This window comes from Rhagoletis pomonella, unplaced genomic scaffold (assembly GCF_013731165.1).
Source record: "Rhagoletis pomonella isolate Grant_MI unplaced genomic scaffold, Rhpom_1.0 Rhpom_scaffold_00013, whole genome shotgun sequence".
NCBI classification, from domain to species: Eukaryota; Metazoa; Arthropoda; class Insecta; order Diptera; family Tephritidae; genus Rhagoletis; species Rhagoletis pomonella.
The window spans coordinates 15,573,169-15,594,241 of NW_023458567.1; the positions used below are offsets into that span (position 1 = coordinate 15,573,169).

General features: G+C 39.0%; 1 protein-coding gene across 1 annotated transcript; it reads left to right on the forward strand.

Annotated features, from left to right (window-relative positions):
- The first annotated feature begins 2,176 nt into the window (after nucleotides 1–2,176).
- Nucleotides 2,177–5,005, forward strand: LOC118748371 (protein toll-like). The gene has a single exon (XM_036482744.1). It carries the CDS (start codon nucleotides 2,177–2,179, stop codon nucleotides 5,003–5,005), a length of 2,829 nt encoding a protein of 942 aa, XP_036338637.1.
- Nucleotides 5,006–21,073: the final 16,068 nt, after the last annotated feature.

Below are 21,073 nucleotides of genomic sequence, written 5' to 3' on the forward strand. Positions count from 1 at the left end.
AATAACGAAATGTGCTACTCTTCCACGCAAAAATCTGAAATGTGCTACTTTTCGACGCGAATAATGAAATGTGCTAGTCTTCCACGCTAATAGTGAAATGTGCTAGTCTTCCACGCGAATAGTGAAATGTGCTACTCTTCGTAGGGACCGACGATATATTCTCTCGTTTTTTTAATAAATTTAACTAGTGAAGCCTAAACTTACAAACACAGAAGTGACTGGGAATTTAGTATTACTTTTAGCGATGACGAAATATCCATTTTCATGGACGGCTCCAAAATGGATGTCGGAACAGGATCTGGAGTCTTCTCTCAGGAATTATCTCTAAGAGAGTCTGATGGACTCCCGGGTCACTGTAGTGTTTTTCAGGCTGAGATATATGCAATCGACATGGCGGCAAGGCTGGTGAGCATGATCGACCCAGCTCCATCTAAACTTACCTTCGTCGTTAACAGTCAGGCAGCTATCAAAGCCAAAGGGTCGGAGACGACTAACTCGATATGTGTTAAGGAATGCCGAAGATCCCTACAAGCTCTACAGCAACACATAATCAACCTCTACTGGGTCCCGGGTCACAATGGTGTCCCAGGAAATTAGGAACGGACGAATGTGCTAGAAAGAGATCTGAAATGGGGCTTAGGGAAGCGATCCAGTTCATGAAACCTCCCCTGCGATTTCTGTTTTCGGAAATCAAGAGACTGACCAAGACAGCCACCAACAGCAGGTGGGAAAATCTGCAAACCTGCATGGTATCGCGCTCACACTGGCCACGGCTTGACGAACGAAGAACAACGAGTTTATTAGGGCTGACAAAGCCCACCGTTAATCTTCTCACAGGAATACTAACGGGACACTGGACCATTGGCCATATGGCCGCCAGGTTCGGATCACCGCATAACGATTTCTGTAGAAGCTGTAGAGATGAGGAGGAGGTAGAATCCGTCCTGAAAAATCGTTAGAACTCAACGAATACCCCCTGGTTGTCTTCATGGAGATTTAAATAGCTTTCCACAATGTATGGCCGGAATCAGTAAAAAGGGCACTTTCTTTATCCAGTATTTTGTGAGAATGACAACCACCAGAGGCAGGCCTCAGGGAGTGTCCTATCGCTTCTCCTCTGACTCTTGGTTATAAACGAAATTCTGGGGATATTTAAAGCGACAATTTGATAATACTCATCAAACTACTTCGAATCCCTTCTCCCAGGCTAAATACCTCGGTATCATTGTTTATTCCAAACATAACTGGTAAAGAGATGTGGAGGAGATGACAGAGCATGGTTTAGCAGGTTACTACGAGTGCAAGTGCAAAAGGACTTTTGGAAAGCAATTTGGACTGTCACCTTGCATGACCTATAGTATGTTCACCACAGTCATAAGACCAATTGCAACCCGTGAGGCTTTAGTTTGGGGAAAAGCTCTTGACAAGAGGAATAATAGGAAAGTAATTCTGAAAAGGCAAAGACTCGCGTGCCTCATCATAGCAGGAGTGGTGCGTAGCGCAACTCAAGAGGGACTTAGCATGATATTTAACTGCTACCGCTGCATATTTTTGTCCATGGTACGGTCGCAAAGAGCACACACACAAACAATTTCGAGCATGCAGCTATTTATATACCGCATGAACTAAAAATGGGCCGGTTTTTATGGAAGCAAAGCTGACCTAAAATCCAGCACTGACTACATTGGTTGGTTCAATACCAGAACTCGAATCGTAATAGGCGTGAATAGGAAACTCGTCACGTAAAAATGCATATTTCGGATTATATTAATCGTGAGCGTACTGCTCGCCTCGTATACCGAATTAGGAGACAAGCAGTAAGTTCACGACTGTAAGTCACTCTCTTCGTTGATTCTGATGCCTTTTTTATCTCTATATCAATGGAGGCTAGGGATAGAATCAGATTTTTACGTTAATGTAAGTACAGCCCTCTATATCAAAGCGCTAGACATAAGACGGCAGTTTATTTTCATTAAATGATTTCTAATTAATTCAGTAAAAGTACTCAATTTACACACTGCTCTACAAAAACAATGGACTCTCTTGTTAAGTTTCGTGAACTTTTCTGCTAAAATACAGCACCCATAGAACAGCCGCGCTGATTTTAAATTTAGTCGTTAACTATTCGTTTAACTATGCTAATGTGTTAGCGCGTTCAAATAAGGGAAGATCGGATATGAATCGGTTCCACTTACACTTCATAAAAATTCTAACCTTCTCACTTGCTTTACACTACCGATTCTCTGCCGCTGTCATCACCTATCCGCAATGCGATCAGTTGCAAGTGGAGACGAATTGTAGCTGCAAACGTGATATCTACGTCGACATGGAAATTGTCTGTCCGCTAAAAGTGCGTGCAAGCAACAACAGCGATGGCATAGTAACAATCGCCATTTACAGAAGCGCGCAGGTGCAAGTGACCTGCCAAGGCAAGGCGCAAGAGGCTGATGGTGAAGCGCTCGCTACCGCGTTGCCCTCACTGCCTGTCGGACCTGATTTAATGCTGCTGGCGACACGCGGTTGCACCAATGGCTTCGACACAATTTTGCGTCGCTTAAGCATACGCAAAGCCAGGTTGCTTGAGCTGAGCGCTGGCGCGACGGCAACAAACACAAATCTAACACGACAACAGCTACCCACTGTGCTGCCGGTGGACAACTTGAAGCTTACTGCTTACACGCGCTTAGCAGCTGATCTTTTTGCGGACAATGCGCGTTTGAAATTCCTCGAAATCGAAGCTTCCTACTTGCACTTACCGCCTGCGGTTTTCCAGTCGCTACCCAGTTTAGTAGGTCTTACGCTAAAGGCGCACATTTCACGGCTGCCGCTTGAAACATTTCGCGCACAGCATCGACTCTTAAACGTTGTTTTCAGCGATGGTGCGCTGCAGAGTCTGCTGACTGCTGATTTCCAGCACTTGCCAAAGCTACAGTCGCTTCACTTGCCACGCAATCAGCTGGATCAAGTACCAGCGCACACCTTCGCGCCACTCAACGACCTATTGCGCATCAATTTGAGTGAAAATCGCTTGCGTGCGCTGCCCGCCAATATGCTCGAGCATCAATCGAAGCTCGTTTACATCGATTTGAGTGAAAACCAGCTGCAAGCGCTATCGCCGGAATTATTTACGCATACACAGCGCCTGCGGGAGCTCCGCTTGTCGCACAATCAATTGCAAAGCATACCCAGCGAATTGCTTGCGCCGCTCAACTTTCTCAAGCTGTTGCATCTGAACAACAATGCGCTGCGCGATTTGCATCCGCACACCTTCGCCAACAATACCGAGCTTCAGTACCTGCATTTGCAGCACAATCGCATCGAGTTATCAGCAGCGGACATGTGTGCTACGCTCGTCTCCTTCACAGAACTAAGCGAACTGCTGCTGCGCAACAACTCGTTGACGCATTTGTGCGCAGGGCTGCCGCCAAGGAGAATGGGGCGCATTGATTTGTCACACAATCGCATCGGAACGCTGCGAGCGCCTGAGCTAGTTGCGCTCGCATGCAGTTGGGCGCGCGTAGATCTATCGCATAACGCGCTCCAAACTATTATATTGCCATCGAAGTTGAACATCAGCTTGGAAGACATGCCAGCACTCAAATGCCAGAGTAACATAGCGCTTAACGAGAATGCGCTGCACTGCGATTGCCAGCTATTGGACTTTGTGCTGCAGAGTCATCGGCGCTTTCTCAGCGCGCAGACGCAACTGAACACGACCAATCTGAGCTGCGGGTCACCAGCTACGCTACGAGGCCGCCTTGTTGATACTCTGCAGCCCAGCGAGCTTTTGTGTCCTGTTGTCGCGGCCTTTTGTCCCGAGCGCTGTCGCTGCTGGGCGCGCCCTCACGATGCTACGCTAATTGTAAACTGCACGCAAACGCAGCTGAAAAGTGTCCCTGCGCTGCCATCGCTCTCTAAGACAACGCTTGCGGCAATCGAGTTGCATGTTACACACAACGAAATCCGCGCGCTTCCGCTGAACTCAACCGCCGGTTATGTGAAAGTGACGCGCATATACGCGGCCTACAACCAGCTCAGCAGCATTGAAGCGGCACAGCTGCCTGTGCAGCTCACACACCTTGACGTGCGCGCTAACCACTTGGCGCGTCTCAACAACAGTTTCTACATACTACTCAATCGCACACAAACGCTGGCTACGCTGTATTTGTCACAAAATCCGTGGGCGTGCGACTGTGACACCGAACAGCTGTTGATCGCCGCCAAGGTGCATCACAACCGCATACGCGATCTGGATGAGCTCAGCTGCGCCGATCCGCAGTATCCAAAAATACTTGAGCTAGCCTTCAACGATATTTGTCCTACAGATATGACAGCACTTTTCGCCAGCATAAGCCTGCTAGCCACAGGTTTCCTGCTAGCCATCACCAGCGCGTTCTACTTCAAATATCAGCTGGAAGTAAATGTATGGCTGTACGCGCATAACGCCTGCCTTTGGTGTGTCACCGAGCACGAGTTGGACAAGGACAAAGTCTTCGATGCGTTCATCTCATATTCGCACAAAGATGAGCGTTTCGTCAAACAAGAGCTGCTGCCGGGTCTGGAACAGGGCGACATACCATTTCGCGTGTGTACGCATGAACGCAATTGGCTTGCGGGCGCTTATATACCTGAACAAATCGTCGAATCTGTGGAACAATCGCGCCGCACAATAATTGTGCTCTCGCAGCATTTTATCGAATCGCCGTGGGCGCGCATGGAATTCCGCACTGCACATCAGAGCGCCTTGGATGAGCGACGCGCGCGCATCATTATTATTATGTATAGTGAAGTGGTGAATATGGATGCGCTCGATACAGAGCTGCGCGCCTACTTGAAGATGAATACCTACTTGCAGTGGGACGATCCTTGGTTCTGGAGCAAATTACGTTATGCCATGCCACATAAGCGTCGACATGTGCGGGAAGATGCGAATGCGCCGCGGTATGTCTACAGCCGCTCTGAGTTAATAGAGCTGGGTAGACGTGCGCGCGGAGCGAGGCATTGAGACTATCAATTGAGTGTCAATTTATTTTTGTAATTTATTATTAAAAAAATGTAAAATACAATATGTATAGAAAAAATATATACCCGGTATGCAACGAGAGGGCAGTTGTCTGCCCCCTGCCGTGGAATCTTACAGTAAATACAATTTTGCTGAGAGTGCAGAATATCGACTCCCTCTCTTAATGGTGTGGGCTATACCTCGTTATAATTTTTGACAGAAAGTTGGACTAGAATCGGAAGCTTACGGAGCGATCCACGAAAGCCATAACCGCCCTTTAAGCAAGCTTGCACAAAGTTAACAAATATTTATCAAACTTCAAAAAGTTTTGTTCAAAATTTCAAACTTTTTATTCAGAATGCCTTTTCCTAAGTATTAGCACCTTTATGAGTGCTAATCGTCCTTAAAACAATGGGTACTCTGTTTATTAATAATTTTCCAATAAAACTGAACGCAGACATGTGCTTATCATCATAAAACAAAGTGCAAAGTAATTCACACCAACTACATTGTATGTAAATGGTGCTAGACACGGCTTTTGCCTACAACAAAGTCCATTGACGTGGATGTAAACAATTACATATTTTTGAAACAAAACCATTTCTTTGTTTTCTTATAAAAAAATTTACTAAGCACATGCAATCGTTCATATACTTAATTAAAAATGCAAGTATTTTATTGATTGCTTAGTGTGAAAAACGGATGAATGACCGAATTTGCTGATTTTCAAAAAACAAGTAAAGAATTATAAATCCACAGATGAAGTACATTCAATAGAGATGAAGTCGGGAATCGTGCGAAAGTAACTTTTTTCGAGCTTTTCCCGATTAAGCGGTGCCAGATTAAAATTGCCGAAAGGGGTATCGTTAAGAACAAAGTGGTGGATTTGGGATAAAACTAAGAAAGAAATAAGTAAAGAAGTACAAGTGCGGCCGAAACCGAACTTTTTGTATATGCGGCGCATGTATTAAATGTCGGTTTTTTCACCCTTCAGTAAGCTGCATGATAAGCAGGTGTATTTTTGCCGATGTCAAACAGTTTCGATAATATGTTATGGTTGAAATAACTGTACCAAGTTTGGTGGAAGTCGATAAGGCGGTTATCGATATACACTTATGTAATCATAAGTGGGTGATGCCACGCCCATTTTAAAAACATCAATAATCTTGTGTCTTGTTGAGAGATTTTTGTTATTGAAATATCGGAGCTTTTGTATTTCAGAAATTTACCGTTATATGTTAATTGGCGGTAATTTTAGTTCGATTTCATAAATTTTCAACATATCGCTTTTTTTGCGCCAAGGTTGGTAAATGTGTCGAATTTGGTAGAAATTGATAAACCGGGTACCGAGATACACATACATGTATGTATGTAGGCTTAAGTGGGGGGTGTTGTAGGTGTAGATGGGTTCTAACATCACAAAGTAGTTTTTGTGAAAATTGCAGATAGAGGGTATTGAATACTCAGAATCTAATTAAAAAACTCGAAATTTTTACGAAAATTTGTAGATTTTTTTTTTAATTGCATAAATTTTTAAGTCACTCGATTGGTACATTTGTACAGATTTTTAAATTTTTACATTGGCCTATTGGTACAAAATAAAAAAAATTAGAAAATTTTTGTTTAGTCAAAAGATGTACAGCAATCTTCTATTGAAAAATTTAAACAAATTATTTTCCGTGATTTGGATAAAGAAAAATATTTGGGTATTCACACAATTCAGATACGATTTTCCCTAAATTTCGGCAAAAAAACGCAATCGTGTGAGACTGCCTTTAAGCTTGTATTTATACGGGTGTGGTTAAAGAATGAACTATAAAAAACTACCCAAAATATTCCGACGAATTGATAACCTCCTCCTTTTTTTGAAGTCCGTTAAAAATTTAGTTATATATGTATACCATTAGAATCTGTGTATAAAATTTAAGGCAAAATTCGAAAACGGCAACACTGATTTAGCAGTGTTTCTTACATTTTTCAAAATATGTTTACCAATCTTATTTTTACATCCGTGTCAAAGTTCAAATGGGGGACCTACAGCAGCAAGGCAGACAAAAAGTTGAAGCCCCATTTCCTCCCGAATGGGTTACATCTGGCAATCCTACTACCGAGCTCAAACTAAGAAAATAATTTAATCACTTCAGTACTATTTAGGCATCAAAGTCGATCGCTACTGCATCGCAAAAAGACTTCAACTTCAACAGAAATTAACTTTTCTGCAGTTATACACCATAACTGCAAAGAAAATACAGCTTGTCTCACTCGAACATGTTGCAACATTCCAATGAATGCAAAAATGAGCAAAGCAAAATAAATAATCAGTTGATAACAAAAAAGTATTTACATATGTACATACATATACACATGCAGCAAAAATTTGCCACAGATTTTCCTGTTAATACCTACTACTCATATAACAGCTGTTATGTACATATGTACGTATTGTATCTACATTTGTTGTTGTTGCACATTTGCTTGCTGCATATAAGTTTTCATTTCCACGTTTTTTGTTTCTTGTCTGCAAAGTGTACAATACAGCCGGTGGCGGCGAATTTAGGTCAATCGCTTGTTGTGTGGCTCTGAACGCCTGTTAAGGCGTCTATGGCAAGTTCCTAGAATGGTTCGGTTTCGTTCGTTCGTGTGCGTTCATGCTTCGCAACTGGTTCGCTCGTTAGTTCGCTTGGCTCAACGATGCGAATTTGTTTGTTGACTTGACTGGTATGGTTTCGTATGGTTTCTTGGTGATTACTGTTTATTATTTTTGATTATTTCGCTCTTTAGAGGTTTTCTTTATCATAAAATAATTATGATATAAATGTTTTCATTTGTAGAAGAGCCAAATAATTAGATTATCTATTCAACTTGCAGAAAAACGCATCATCTCCAGGCACTTAACCCGTAAGATTACAATATCGCCGCTTTCTGTTCAACGTCGGCATTGGTATGTCATCGACGCCAATACCTAGTTCAGTGATGCTGAAAACCAGCGCCTGAGGGCGGAACTCTTTAAACTACTTTGTAGATTTTATATGGGCGCACATAGAATAAAAGCTCTCTCTGAGCATCACCGGCCTACTTGAAGCCTGGCCTCCTTCGACCAGGTAGTGAAGAGGGTCCCGGTTTATTTCGTTGAGGAGAGGGTTAGGCTACGTGCAGTGAAGAAGCAAGCAAGTTCAAAGAGGTAGCCGTTTAATTTGCTTAAATCGTCTCGGTTTTGATGCTCGATCTCGAAAGGTTAGAGACGACTGTCGACCACTCAATAATTCGCCGACCACCCTGTGGGTCTCTGTGGGAGATAGGAAGTCTCGATGTTTTCTAATAGCGTGGGGTGGCATGCGATGTATAACTGCTCGCTCGGAACACTTGCTGGTGGAGGCGACAAATATCTGCGTGCGAAACTTGACAATATTTTGAATTCGTTACGATAGACACTCCACCAGTTGAGAGAACTTTCAGTTATATTTAGTCGTTTTTTTTTTACTGGACTTTATGGCGGCTGAATCCTCCTGAATTTGAGAATTATTACAAAACCAAAATAAATTAGCTTGTAGATGACGCCCGGCTAACACGACCTAACGTCGCATCTTCACAGGCAAAAAATAATGGCTACAATTTATAATTTTTGTTTCGCATTCGCAAAAACTCGGCATTGCGAATGCGAATGTTAAAATTAAAGCGGAATCTCCGCGGTTGCGGATGCGAATATTCGCAATAAGCTTGGTAATGTATATACATATGGGCCTATGCCTACATACACTCCGCTTCACTTGAATAGATATAATTTTTTTTCCTCAAATCTGAGCTCACATCTCGGAAAACCCTCGTTCTCATGATTTGGAAGAATGATGAATTTCGAAGAAAAGTGGTGAAAATGAAGAAAACACCATGATTGCTTACTTTGGATATTATTCCACTTTTTATCAAACTGCACGAGCATTATCTTATTATTTTGATTCATTTGAATAGGCACAAGTAGGCGTAACATCCTTGTGTGAATATCAAATTTATTACAATTACACTTAAAACCTTTTTAAGAATTCAAAGGACACTTAGAACTATAACAGAGCACGGCGAAGCAGGCGCACTTTCAACTGCACAAAATGGAGGAGTTCGGGGATCCAGGACTTTGCAGGCGATCCATTGGAAATAAAACTCGAGGAAATGCAAGAAATGCAACCAGAACACAAAAGCTAGACGGAAATAGGAAAAAGTCCGTTACAAGGTCAGCATATTATTGTAGAGATAGTGGACCCAAATTAAAAAAAAAACGTTGGTGTTCGCGGCATCACAATGTTTACTACGATTTCTCATCAACAATTCACAAAAGAGCAGCTTTTTACTTAACAACACAACGCATCGGATCCAGTGTTGCCGTTCAGCTTTTTCCTACCAAAATTGGTAGGTTTTTTTTTCTCGTTGGTAGGATGGTACGACGCTTAAAATTTTGGTAGGTTGCTTTGCTCACAAAGCAGAAAACATCTCTGGCTTGTTGTCTGTCACTTTGTCCGCACTGTGAGCAGGCTTGCCAAATTGGTCCAACTCAGTGGCGGATCCAGCGCACAGGGGGTGGTTTTGCCATTTTTTTCGGTTTTTCACAATTCACTTTAAGGGTGACGGACCTCAGATTCAGGTCGAAATACATGTCGGTAGGTGGGTCGGTGGGTGGGTTAAAAGCATACATCTTTTTTTGGTGTTTTATATGTATGTACATATATATTAGCTATTATTCCGATCTTTTTGTTTACCTGGAAACCCTCTTTTTAAGTATACAATCCAGAAAAATAAATGTATTGTGCCAAACGTTGGTTTCTTGATTAAAAGAAATGGTAGGAAAGAAGAAATTTTGAGGGTTTTTTTTACCAGCTCTTGGTAGCAAAGAAAGTTTTTCGGTGGTAACCCCTTCGGTGGTAGTCCCTTCCTTGTGTTAAAGCCACTTTTTGATAAAAATAAATGGAATAAAATCCAAAGTAATCAAGGTGCTGTCTTCATTTTCACCACTTTTCTTCGAAATTGATCATTCTTTAAATTGGGAAGCTTAACCGTTGGCCACAAGTCTTGAGAAAAAAATGTGTAAAGCGGAGTGTATTCATTCATTCCTCTCATTTCTGTGACAATAGTCGACAAAAAGCCATTTCAACTTTCCACCTACAAATTTTAGTAGAAAACTCCATTTTGCTTCATTTTTCAAAATCTAGTTCTTTATATTGAATTTTTTACTTTCACGCCTTTTTTAAATTTCCCCCTATTTTCTATAGGTGTCACAGGTTTCGTTATGTTTGATTCTTAAAGTTTTTTGTGGTTTTTATATAGTACCAACATACTACACACATACGCACATACTACCAACTACTTCACCACTTTCTTCTTTGCCGACGTTACCGACCTCCACGAAATGGGCAGTGTTGCTTTGCGCAAACAGTGCGCGCGGCGGCGGAACATATGCTACGGCAGTGTACACCGGACGCTACTTTTTCACAGTTTCGCGCGTAAAATCCACCCGAAGCTGACAGGCGACCAGCCGCCATTGCAAGCGAAATGGTAGTAGTGAAAAGCGCGCCAAACCATATGATTGGCCACACAGCTGTGTCACACAGTAGCTGCCGGTTGACAACAACAACTGCACAGGAATAGTGGTGGTTCTGTTGATATCGCCTAGCAAAGCATATTGAACACACCCCTTATGCTTAGCGCGGTTGATGTGATGTGCGCGCGGCGACATCTGCTGTGTCACGTTTGCATTTGACACGCGTTTGCACGTCGCACGCGTTCCTGCGCTATGGACGACAGCAACAGCAGCGTTTTTTTTAACACAGACCACCTGGTTGGTCTGCCAGTCAGCGTGCCCAAACGCCTGCCCGCTAGCTAGCTGGCTAATCATATTAGCGGCGTGTCGTGACTGGCGAACGCAAAAACATCGCGTCATGTGAGTCACTAAATGAATAGGAGCGCAAAATGCTGCAGCTAGCAGATGAGGCGTTCACAAAATGGTAGATTAAAGGCAATAGCCATAAGTGTGATAGAGACAACTCTATGCCGGCTTGTCACGTTGCCATAAATAAAGTGCTGCAAAATGGTCGCGTTAGCAACGTGAGCGGCCGCCGCCACCATCGTCGCTGTGTAGTGTACGATGCTGCTCTACCGCGTGCATTGCCACCGCCACCCAACCAAACAGTGTCTCGGCGGGCTTATCGCCTAGCATCACATCGCTCGCCATGGATTTTGGTGTTAGCAGCCACCGACCGACCTGTTTTTCCGGCTGACAGCCAAGCAACTACACGTTGCTGCCGTTGACGATGGTGGTTGTCGACACGTCCACGTTGTGCTGTTTGGTTCCCGTTATAGTTCCAGTCACTGGTGACTAGAAATCGCGTCATGTGAGTCACTAGCGCACCAGGCGCGCAGAAGGCGGCTAGTAGTAATCATTCACTGAGTGTCGGGTGGAATGGTTTGGCGCTTTGCGCGCAAATATGGAACGATATATGTATTTAGGTATGTGCAGATGTTTGTATAAACACCGAGTTGAAAACATGCAGATGTTGTGGCGAGAATGTAAATAGTGAAAAAGAGTAGTTTAGCAAGTTTTGAATTTTTTGTTTAAAAAATTTTTATAATTTTTTATAAAAATATGTTTTACTATCGAAAAAAACCATGTAAGTCAAAATTTATAAATTTAAAAAAAATTAAATTTTAACATAAGGGCTATTCGCGATTCGGTGCATAAGAGCTGACAAATTTATGCAATTGCAGAAATATGCTACGGATTGTGAGCGACCTTTATTAAACTGTCATGGTAAAGCTTTTGCAAAACAATTTGTGTGCATCAGCTTTAGTTTTCTTTATGAATGCAATGCATAGCATTTTTATGCTATGGATTTTCGGTATTGCAAATTTGCCAAGCCATGACAAATGCAAATGCGTGTATTTTGTTTGTGTATTGCAAATAATTTGCAATACAAATTTGCAATGCAATGATGCTAGGCCATTTGCACCGGATCGCGAATAGCCCTATAATAAAGTGCAAGTTTTAGCTAGGACTTACCGGTGGCATATTTTCGATCACGCATTTTCTACCATACAACAATTCGACAATTTTTTTGTGTGGAGAAAATGAGCAATATTTCCATGTGCATACTTACAAGTGAGAAAAGAATCTGATGTTTTACATACATACATATAAAATTAGGGGGAAAATAGGCATTTTTTATAAGCAAAGCTGTTAAAGAATATTTAATTTTCGGTGTCTGAGCAGCTCCCACACTTGCCGTAAATATCTTCGGCAACAGATTTTTTCAACCCAACTCTTATTTAGCCATATGGCCTCCGCTAATAATGCAGACACACTTAGATTGGCATATCATACATTGTCCTTCCTGGTATCGCTTTGGGATTCGAAGAGACTAGACGCCCTGTCCAGCGGCAGAACCAGAGACCAGTGACCGCCCGTTCCCCTTGCCCACCTCACTCCATTTACGAGGGTACAACTCGTCACGTGTGCCTTGTCTCTACAGTTCATCGGCTCCGTAATTTCCTGTATTTCGATTGGAACCCATGTGAACTTAATAGCGAAGTAGTCTATTATGGCATAATGCAAGTGACGCATTCCTTTTTTTTTTTGAATGTAACTGCTTCTTTTAGGGTGGCTATCTTGGAAAGCACTGCAAGGATTCAGGAACATATATACATAAGGTTATGGTTGATGCAAAATTCTTCGAGGAAGACAGATTTAGCCACCATTAACATAATTACATCAAACTTCGATTCATATAGGGACACGAATTTTGATACGATACGATACCATATCGATACTTTTGGCATTCGATACCGATATTTTCTACTCGATAGTTTTAAAACGATATTTTTTTGGAATCGAGTACCAGAACCCTAGTATCGTATCGAATGTCATAAACTCACATTATAAGGATAATGCTATTAACAATTCGTCCCGATATAAATTGGGCTTTAAAGAGCAGAAATGTGTTACGTAGTTAGGATCAATCTTTACGTGCTGTTACACAATATGTTAGTGTTTGACCGAGATTCTCCTCCGATTTGTCGCGCGCGCCTTAATGTTGTGGCACAAAAGGGGTCCCTACAGTTTTATGTCGACTCTGAACGTCGATTTGGTTTTAATGGGAAGCTGTTTTTCGTTTTCAAGCTGTGCGCACTGCTAACCATTACACCACAGCGGCCATATACGAGACCTATATTTAGGTAAATTTTTTGGATTTTGGTATCGATATTTGGAATATCGAGTCTTTTTATTCCGATATTAATGGGTACCCGATATTTTTAAAGCGATACTTTAAATGAGTACTACATCGATACATTCTGTTCGATATCGTATCCCTAGATTCATACATGAATCGGACAGTACTGAGTACAAAGAATGCACTCCATTGCACAAAGGATCTAACTCTACGCTATCACTACATTTTCCGAATGCTTAATTTAACGTAAAAATATTGGGCCTCATACATAAAAAGTGAGTTTTACAGCGGGTTTCATCAGCAATTTAAATGGAAAATTTATTTTTCACTTAATTGCTTTCGTGAAACGTGCTTTCGTAGAGGCTCAGGCTCAATTCATGCGCTGATACCGACTCACTTTTGCGTCAACCAACTCACATTTGCAATCATCGACAACTCACTCACTCAGCCCGTTTGCTTCTGCTACAACTGCACTAGTTGTTTTACTGACGCCGTTCTTCTTCTTTCCAGTCAGTGATGACTAGAAATCGCGTCATGTGAGTCGCTAACGCACCAGGCGCGCTGAATGAAACTGCTAGCTATCGTTCATTACGAGTATTTATTTTATGCGCCGCCGCTTGGCGGGCAACATTTATTCACTATGGACGAACAAACGACTGATTCATGTATAATGGAACGATTCAGCAGTGTTTCATAGCGTCAAGATCACAAAATACTCGTCAAAACTCTCAAGTTGAGACTGCTGCGGTGTTTGTTGTCAGTCCATTCTTCTTCTTGCGGTTATAGTTTCGGTTAGCGCTGACTAAAATTTTGCTGTCTGCATAACAGGCACGCAGAAATGTGCTGCTAGCAACATCACTCGCTAGCATAAACCCGTTCACCACTGTTCAATAATTTAATTGGCTGCTTCTTTGCAAGCAAATGTGAAATACAATTAAGTGTACGTACATATGTGTGTGTATGCAGTGTATAGGAATGCAGCTACATACATAAACAAAGCATTGTTTCTTTCTTTATTACAGGGGAAGTTTTTTGGCGATACTCAATTTCGATTGGCTCTTTTTTCACAACTGAAATTAGAATATTCAGTCGAATGTTTTTAATTTTGTTTTACAGTGAAACCCGCTTAAGTACCAACCCGCTTAAGTACCTAACCCGCTTAAGTAACCAACATTTTTGGACACCGTGAATTTTTTAATATAATCTGAAGAAAATCCCTCTCTTAAGTACCTCCCCGCTTATTTACTCAACCCGCCTAAGTACCACAATTTTTCGTGCCCCATTTACAATTTTACCTATAATTTTCTCCTTTTGAGTGATTTTTTAAAATTCTTAAAATATTTACGTATTTTGAAATTCACTAGCAGCGCTACATACCTTCGGTAAAAAAATTCTAAAAAATCAACGGTAACTTTTAGCCACTTGAAACTTGCACGTTATTACACTAAAATTGAATGGGCTATTATACTGTATCAAAAAACACTTCGGAGAAAGAAGTTTGAAATTATGATGAATTTTTTTTAAGTGTTCTACAAAATTTTAAGCATAGGTTTATATGGTATTTGTTAGGGAATGAAGTGTATTTTAGTTGATTGAAAAATCTTAAAAATTAATAAATAAACATAAGTGGCAAACAATATCATTTTGAATTTGGTACAAAATGATATTGTTTGCCACTTATGTTTATGATAAATGATAAACAATTTAATTCTTGTAAAAATGACTTACCATTGCACTAAATATGTTTTTAATGAAGTTTTTTCTTTACTTGTTTATGTATTTAAATAATGCTACGATTTTGGTTTTAAACTACATATGTATACTTCATTCAATGTTGTTATTCAAGTATTTATGTAAGTTAACAAGAAGATGTAACTACATCAGTAATTATGTTCGCTTGAGTACCCGCATTGAGGTACTTAAGCGGGTTCTTTTAAGTACCGAACCCACCTAAGTACCTCAAAATGCAGACATTTTTCGCGAGGTACTTAAGCGGGTTTTACTGTAACTGTGAAATTGACGTGAAAGAAGCCAAAAGTGAGATCCGTGATAAAAAAATTAAGATAGTTCCATTTTATGACATTCGTTATTGTTGTTAATCATTTGGCTTTTAATAAAATTAAGACATTTAATCAAATTCATGCTACCTGATTATAATATATTTTTTTAAGCAGATTTCATCAGTCGACTCAGAGATGTGGATTATAATGAACTTGGAAATTTTGCTGGCTATATAATTTCAAAAATAGAGATGACGAAACTAGGTCTCAGGACGCATAAAGAAAGTGATCAAAATTATACTTATGTACATATCGTCGTTTAAAGTATAAAACCGCGTATCGTCGTTCTGCAAAACCACGTAACTAGGGTAGCCAGATATTTTAGTCATCATCAGTAAAGTTGGGATCAAAAATCAATACAAAGCCATAAGTCAGCCCAGTTTTAAGCGTATTGAAAATTTTTTCTTCTTACTTAATTCGAAATTTTTTACAAAAATATAGTTAATTCCATGATAAAAACATAGCAAGGTAGAACCGTTGTCTCAATTTGTCGGCCATGATTTTTTTGAAGTTTGCCAGCATTTTAAAATCATATGAATTTGAAAATAAAAAATTTAAATTGTTCGAAACTGTTGTTGCCTGAGATGAAAATGAAAATGCGTGTGTGAGTTTGTGAGTAAATTTAAAAATTATAATGTTTGGAAACGTCAAGAATTTTAAAAGTAACTCTCAGCGGTTCTACCTTACTATATTTTATCATGGTTAATTCTATAACAAAAACCATGTAAGTTGAAGTCTTGAACTTTCTAGAAAATTTATGAAAATTGAAAAAATAAAATAAAAATGTTCATCAAAATATCAACTTTTCAATCCGAATTTTTAAAAAAATTTGGTGTACGCAGTTTTGTAGCCCATTCAGTTTCTGTACAAAACGACCTCGAGTATACATTACATATATCATATTCAAGAGTCGGTAGTTTGCATCTTTTCCAAATTTTTAGCACAAAAGCAGCAGTAATCGCGTTGTCTCAAACAATGAACATGTATGTTAACCTCAAGTAAATGACAATTATACCAATTTTCAAAAATATTTATTAAATGTAAAAATCAGTACAAACTCAAAAAATTAGTAGGGTCAGGCTTTTGCATACATTAAAAACTATAAATTAAAAATTTGTAAAAGTAAATGGTGATACGCTAATCACAAAGCTTAATTTTTTGCAAAATCTGATGAGAAGTCTAAAAGTAAATTTGATACAAAATATAAAAAGGTTTTAATTGGGAAGAACATTCTTTAAAATTTGATTTTTAAATCGCAAGATTGTCTTAAAAATAAAATAAAAAACGAAAAAATAACAGCATAATGCGCGCGGTTTTTAGTATAAAATAAAAAGAACAATTACGACGAGTCTATATTTTATATATTTTTAATAAAAAATAGTGCGAGCTACGTAAGTAAAAAAAATACCAAGCACTGATAAGGGTTTTTGATTTGAAATATTATTACATTGGTATAAATATGAGAAGGAAAATACTCCGATTTATTGTTTTAATATTATTAAAGTGGCAAGGCTGTTGATAATACTCGCAATTTAGGAAACTTCAAAAAAATTTATTATCCGTCAGAAGTTGTTAATTGAAACTACCTTCTTTTTTGTATCATGGAACTACTTTCTTTTTATTGGGCCGTATGAATAAAAATAAGTAATTGCTTTTGCTTAAAATTTCATACCTTTGACTCGAGTTGTATGTATGTAATCAGTGCCGGATTTAGGTTCTATGGTCCTTAGACTGCATCGCCAAAAAAAGTTGCGGGTTTTCCGCCGGGATTACAAAATTTATTATATTTTAAGGCGTCCACCAAAATATTTCGGAAAAATATTAGGATTTAAGCGAGCTGGACCGATTTGGAAATACCTCCAAAAATGAAGTTTTTTATGAATAAAAATAGTTTCTTAAAGAACTTTTTGAAAAAACTCCCCTCATATGACAAATTAGATTAAGCTTAAAAAATCTGCATAAAAATATTAAAAATCTTTTCAACGGAATCGTAACAATGAGATTTTTGATGCTGTTTTTTTAGTGTGGGTATTGAAAGAAAAAAAAAAACTTTTTAATTTTTTCACATATGTACATACTAGGGCTGCCAATCCCGCGATTCTGGGATCCTGGTCTTTTTTAGGTCCCAAAAATCCCCGATATTATTTGCCAAGAATCCCAGGATTTTCGGGATTTGTAATTTGTACGGGTGGCAATAATAGAAACGCCATATCTTGACCAGTTTTGGCTATATTTCTTTTGTTTTTTTTATATTTTTATAAATGTCTAGCTCATTACACTGTACAGCACTTGGCTGGGTATTGGACAAAACCAACTTTTTTTTAAGAGACTGACTCATAATTAAAAAAGTAATTTCTTCGTTTTTCGATGTTAGTTTCCGAAATCGAGATATGGGCCTTCGCAGCTTGAAATTGGACCTTGGGTAAAAAATTATTTTTAATGATTGTATATATGTAAACAACTAAAAAAGTAAAAATTTTGACGTAATCCGGCTTTTGCTCTTATTTAAACGGTATGTAACTTTTTTGTGCAAACTTATATTGCAGGTGCTATAAGGGATCAGAAATCAGTTCAAACTTTGTTGAAATATAATTTTTTTAATCTTTCGAAGATCTGACCTTGTAATATAAGTTTGACTTGTAATATAAGTTTGCACAAAAAATGTTACATACCGTTTAAATAAGAGCAAAAGGCGCGTATATGACAGTACAAATGGAAATTGCTTTAAACTTCCATTATAAAACAATTAAATAACAAAAATGTAAAAAATATTTGAAAGAACAAAAAAATATGTAAAACTAGTAAAGAAGTATAAGTTCGGGCGAAACCGAACATTATATACCCGGCGCACATATTAAATACCGTTTTTTCACCTTTCAGTAAACTGCATGATAAGCAAGAGTATTTTTCCAAACATTTCGGTAATATACTATGATTTATTGAAATAAATGGACCAAGTTTGGTGGAAATCGATAAGGCGGTTATCAATATACACTTATGTAGTAAGTAATCAATCAACTTGTGTCTTGTTAAGTGATTGTTGTAAGTTGGCGTCTTAGCTTATTAAAAAATCGGAGTTTTCGTATTTCTGAAATGTACCGTTATATGGTAAGTGGCAGTAATTTGAGTCCGATTTCAAAAATTTTCAGCATATTGCTTTTTCACGCCAAGGTTGATAAATGTGCCGAGTTTGATAGAAATTGGTAAACCGGTTACCGAGATACACATATGTAGGCATAAGTGGGTGGTGCCACGCCCATTTTCCAAAAATTTCCCTAATTATAATTTTCTGCTAAGAGGTTATTGCATATATCGATTTTGAGTAAATTAGCTTAAAGAGTTACTTATTTATCGCAGTTTTCGTATTTCTGTAAATTACCGTTATATGGGAGGCGGGCGTGGTTCTTGTCGGATTTTAAAAATTTTCAACAGGTTTCTAAGGCAAGCCCTAAGTAATGTTCTCAGCGAGTTTGGTGGGGATTTTAAAGGGGCTACAGAGATACAGCTTTTTATCATAAGTGGGCGGGGCCACGCCCATTTTCCAAAAATTTCATAACTGTCTTATTTTATGCCAAATTTCTACTTCGCATGCCAACTTTCAACAATTTGGATTCAGTATTTGCGGAAATATCGTAGTTTTTGCTTATTTCGAAAATACCGTTATATGGGAGGTGAGCGTGGTTGTTGTCCGATTCTGCCCATTTTCAATCCCAACCTACCTTGGATAAAGGAAAACCTACTTACCAAATTTTGTTGACATATCTCAATTTTTTTCTCGAGTTATCGTGTTCACGGACAGACGGACGGACGGACAGTCACCGCTTTTCGTTCTGATCATTTATGTATGTATATGTCTATATCTATCTTGATTAGTTTTGGCTGTTACAAACAACCGTTATGTGAACAAAATTATAATACCCTTGTGCACAAGTGCGCTCGGGTATAAAAATGTTGCCTGGCAGTGGGATTCGAATCCACGACTTCCCGGCTTGCTTATTCGATGGTGAAAAATTCTTTTTTAATATTGCCTGATTATAAAAAGGCAATAATATGACCATCGAAAAATAAAATAAAGATAAAAATGGCAGCGTCTTGATTATAAAAAGGCAATAAGAAGGCCAAGGAAGAAAAAGAAAATAAACCTAAGAATGGCGGCGTCATGCGCTTATTTGCAAATAGTACCACTAATCAATACCTATTTGCGTGATTTAGTTATTTGCTAATAAAAAATTAACTTAGCGTTTATACGGAAAAGTTAACCATTTTGCATTTTTTTTTTGTTTTTGCATTATTTGCTAATAATACGTGCGTATAAACGTAGTATATGATTGACGCAACTTAAAAATCTATTCTAAACTTAAAACTGCATTTTAACAGGAATGAGTTTTAACTTACGACTATGATTATGGGCCATTAGCACTATAGTTTAAAAAACTGAAAGCTCGCTTTTATTACAATGTGAATTAAAAAGTATAACATAATTTATAGATATACAGATTTCATTTAAGAGGAATGGGAAGTTCCCAAACTGGAAAAACTAAACTTTTAAAACCAACCTAAAATAGTATTAAAGTAGTTGACAATAGGATTAATTTTACCGGATAACAAAGCATGGGGTGCTTCTTAGATTTCATAGTCTTGCTATTGACAGTATTCAATATTACTAAACTGAAATAAAAAATTCAAAATAAAAATACTTTAGGTTGGTTTTTAATTTTTAATTAAATCAAGTTTGGGAACTTCCTATTCCTCTTAAATGTAAAATCTGTATTTCTATAATCTGATTAAGCGGTGACTGTCTGTCCGTTCGTCCGTCTGTGCACACGATAACTCGAGTAAAAATTGAGATATCTTAGCGAAACTTGGTACGTGCACTTCTTTCTGGCGAAGGACGGATGGTATTGAAAATGGGCAAAATCGGACAATAACCACGCCTACCTCCCATATAACGGTAATTTTCAGAAATACACTGCGCTGCGTTGTAAGCAGCAATTCTTTCGCATTTCGCAATTTAAATGGACAATTAGTTTTTATTTTCTGTTAATTTCGACATAAAATTCAAAAAATTTTAACTTAAATTGCTTTCGTGAAACGTGCTTTCGTAGAGGCTCAGACTCGATTCTTGCGCTGATACCGACTCACTTTTGTGCCAATCAACTCACATTTGCAATCATCGACAACTCACTCACTCAGCCCGTTTGCTTCTGCTACAACTGCACTAGTTGTTTTACTGACGCCGTTCTTCTTCTTTCCAGTCAGTGATGACTAGAAATCGCGTCATGTGAGTCGCTAACGCACCAGGCGCGCTGAATGAAACTGCTAGCAGTCGTTCATTACGAGTATTTATTTTATGCGCCGCCGCTTGGCGGCAACATTTATTCACTATGGTGGAACAAACGACTGATTCGTGTATAATCGAACGATTCAGCAGTGTTTCATAGCGTCAAGATTCACAAAATACTCGTCAAAACTCTAAGTTGAGACTGCTGCGGTGTTGTCAGTCATTTTTTTATTCTTCTTCTTGCGGTTATAGTTTCGGTTAGCGCTGACTAAAATTTTGCTGTCTGCATAACAGGCACGCAGAAATGTGCTGCTAGCAACATCACTCGCTAGCGTGAACTCATTTACCACTGTTCATTAATTTAATTGGCTGCTACTTGGCCAGCAAATGTGTAATACAATTAAGTGTATGTATGCATGTATGTAGATATGTGTGCATGGCCATACATTGTATAGGAATGCAGCTTCCTACATAAACAAAGTATTGTTTCTTTCTTTATTACAGGGGAAGTTTTTGGCGATAC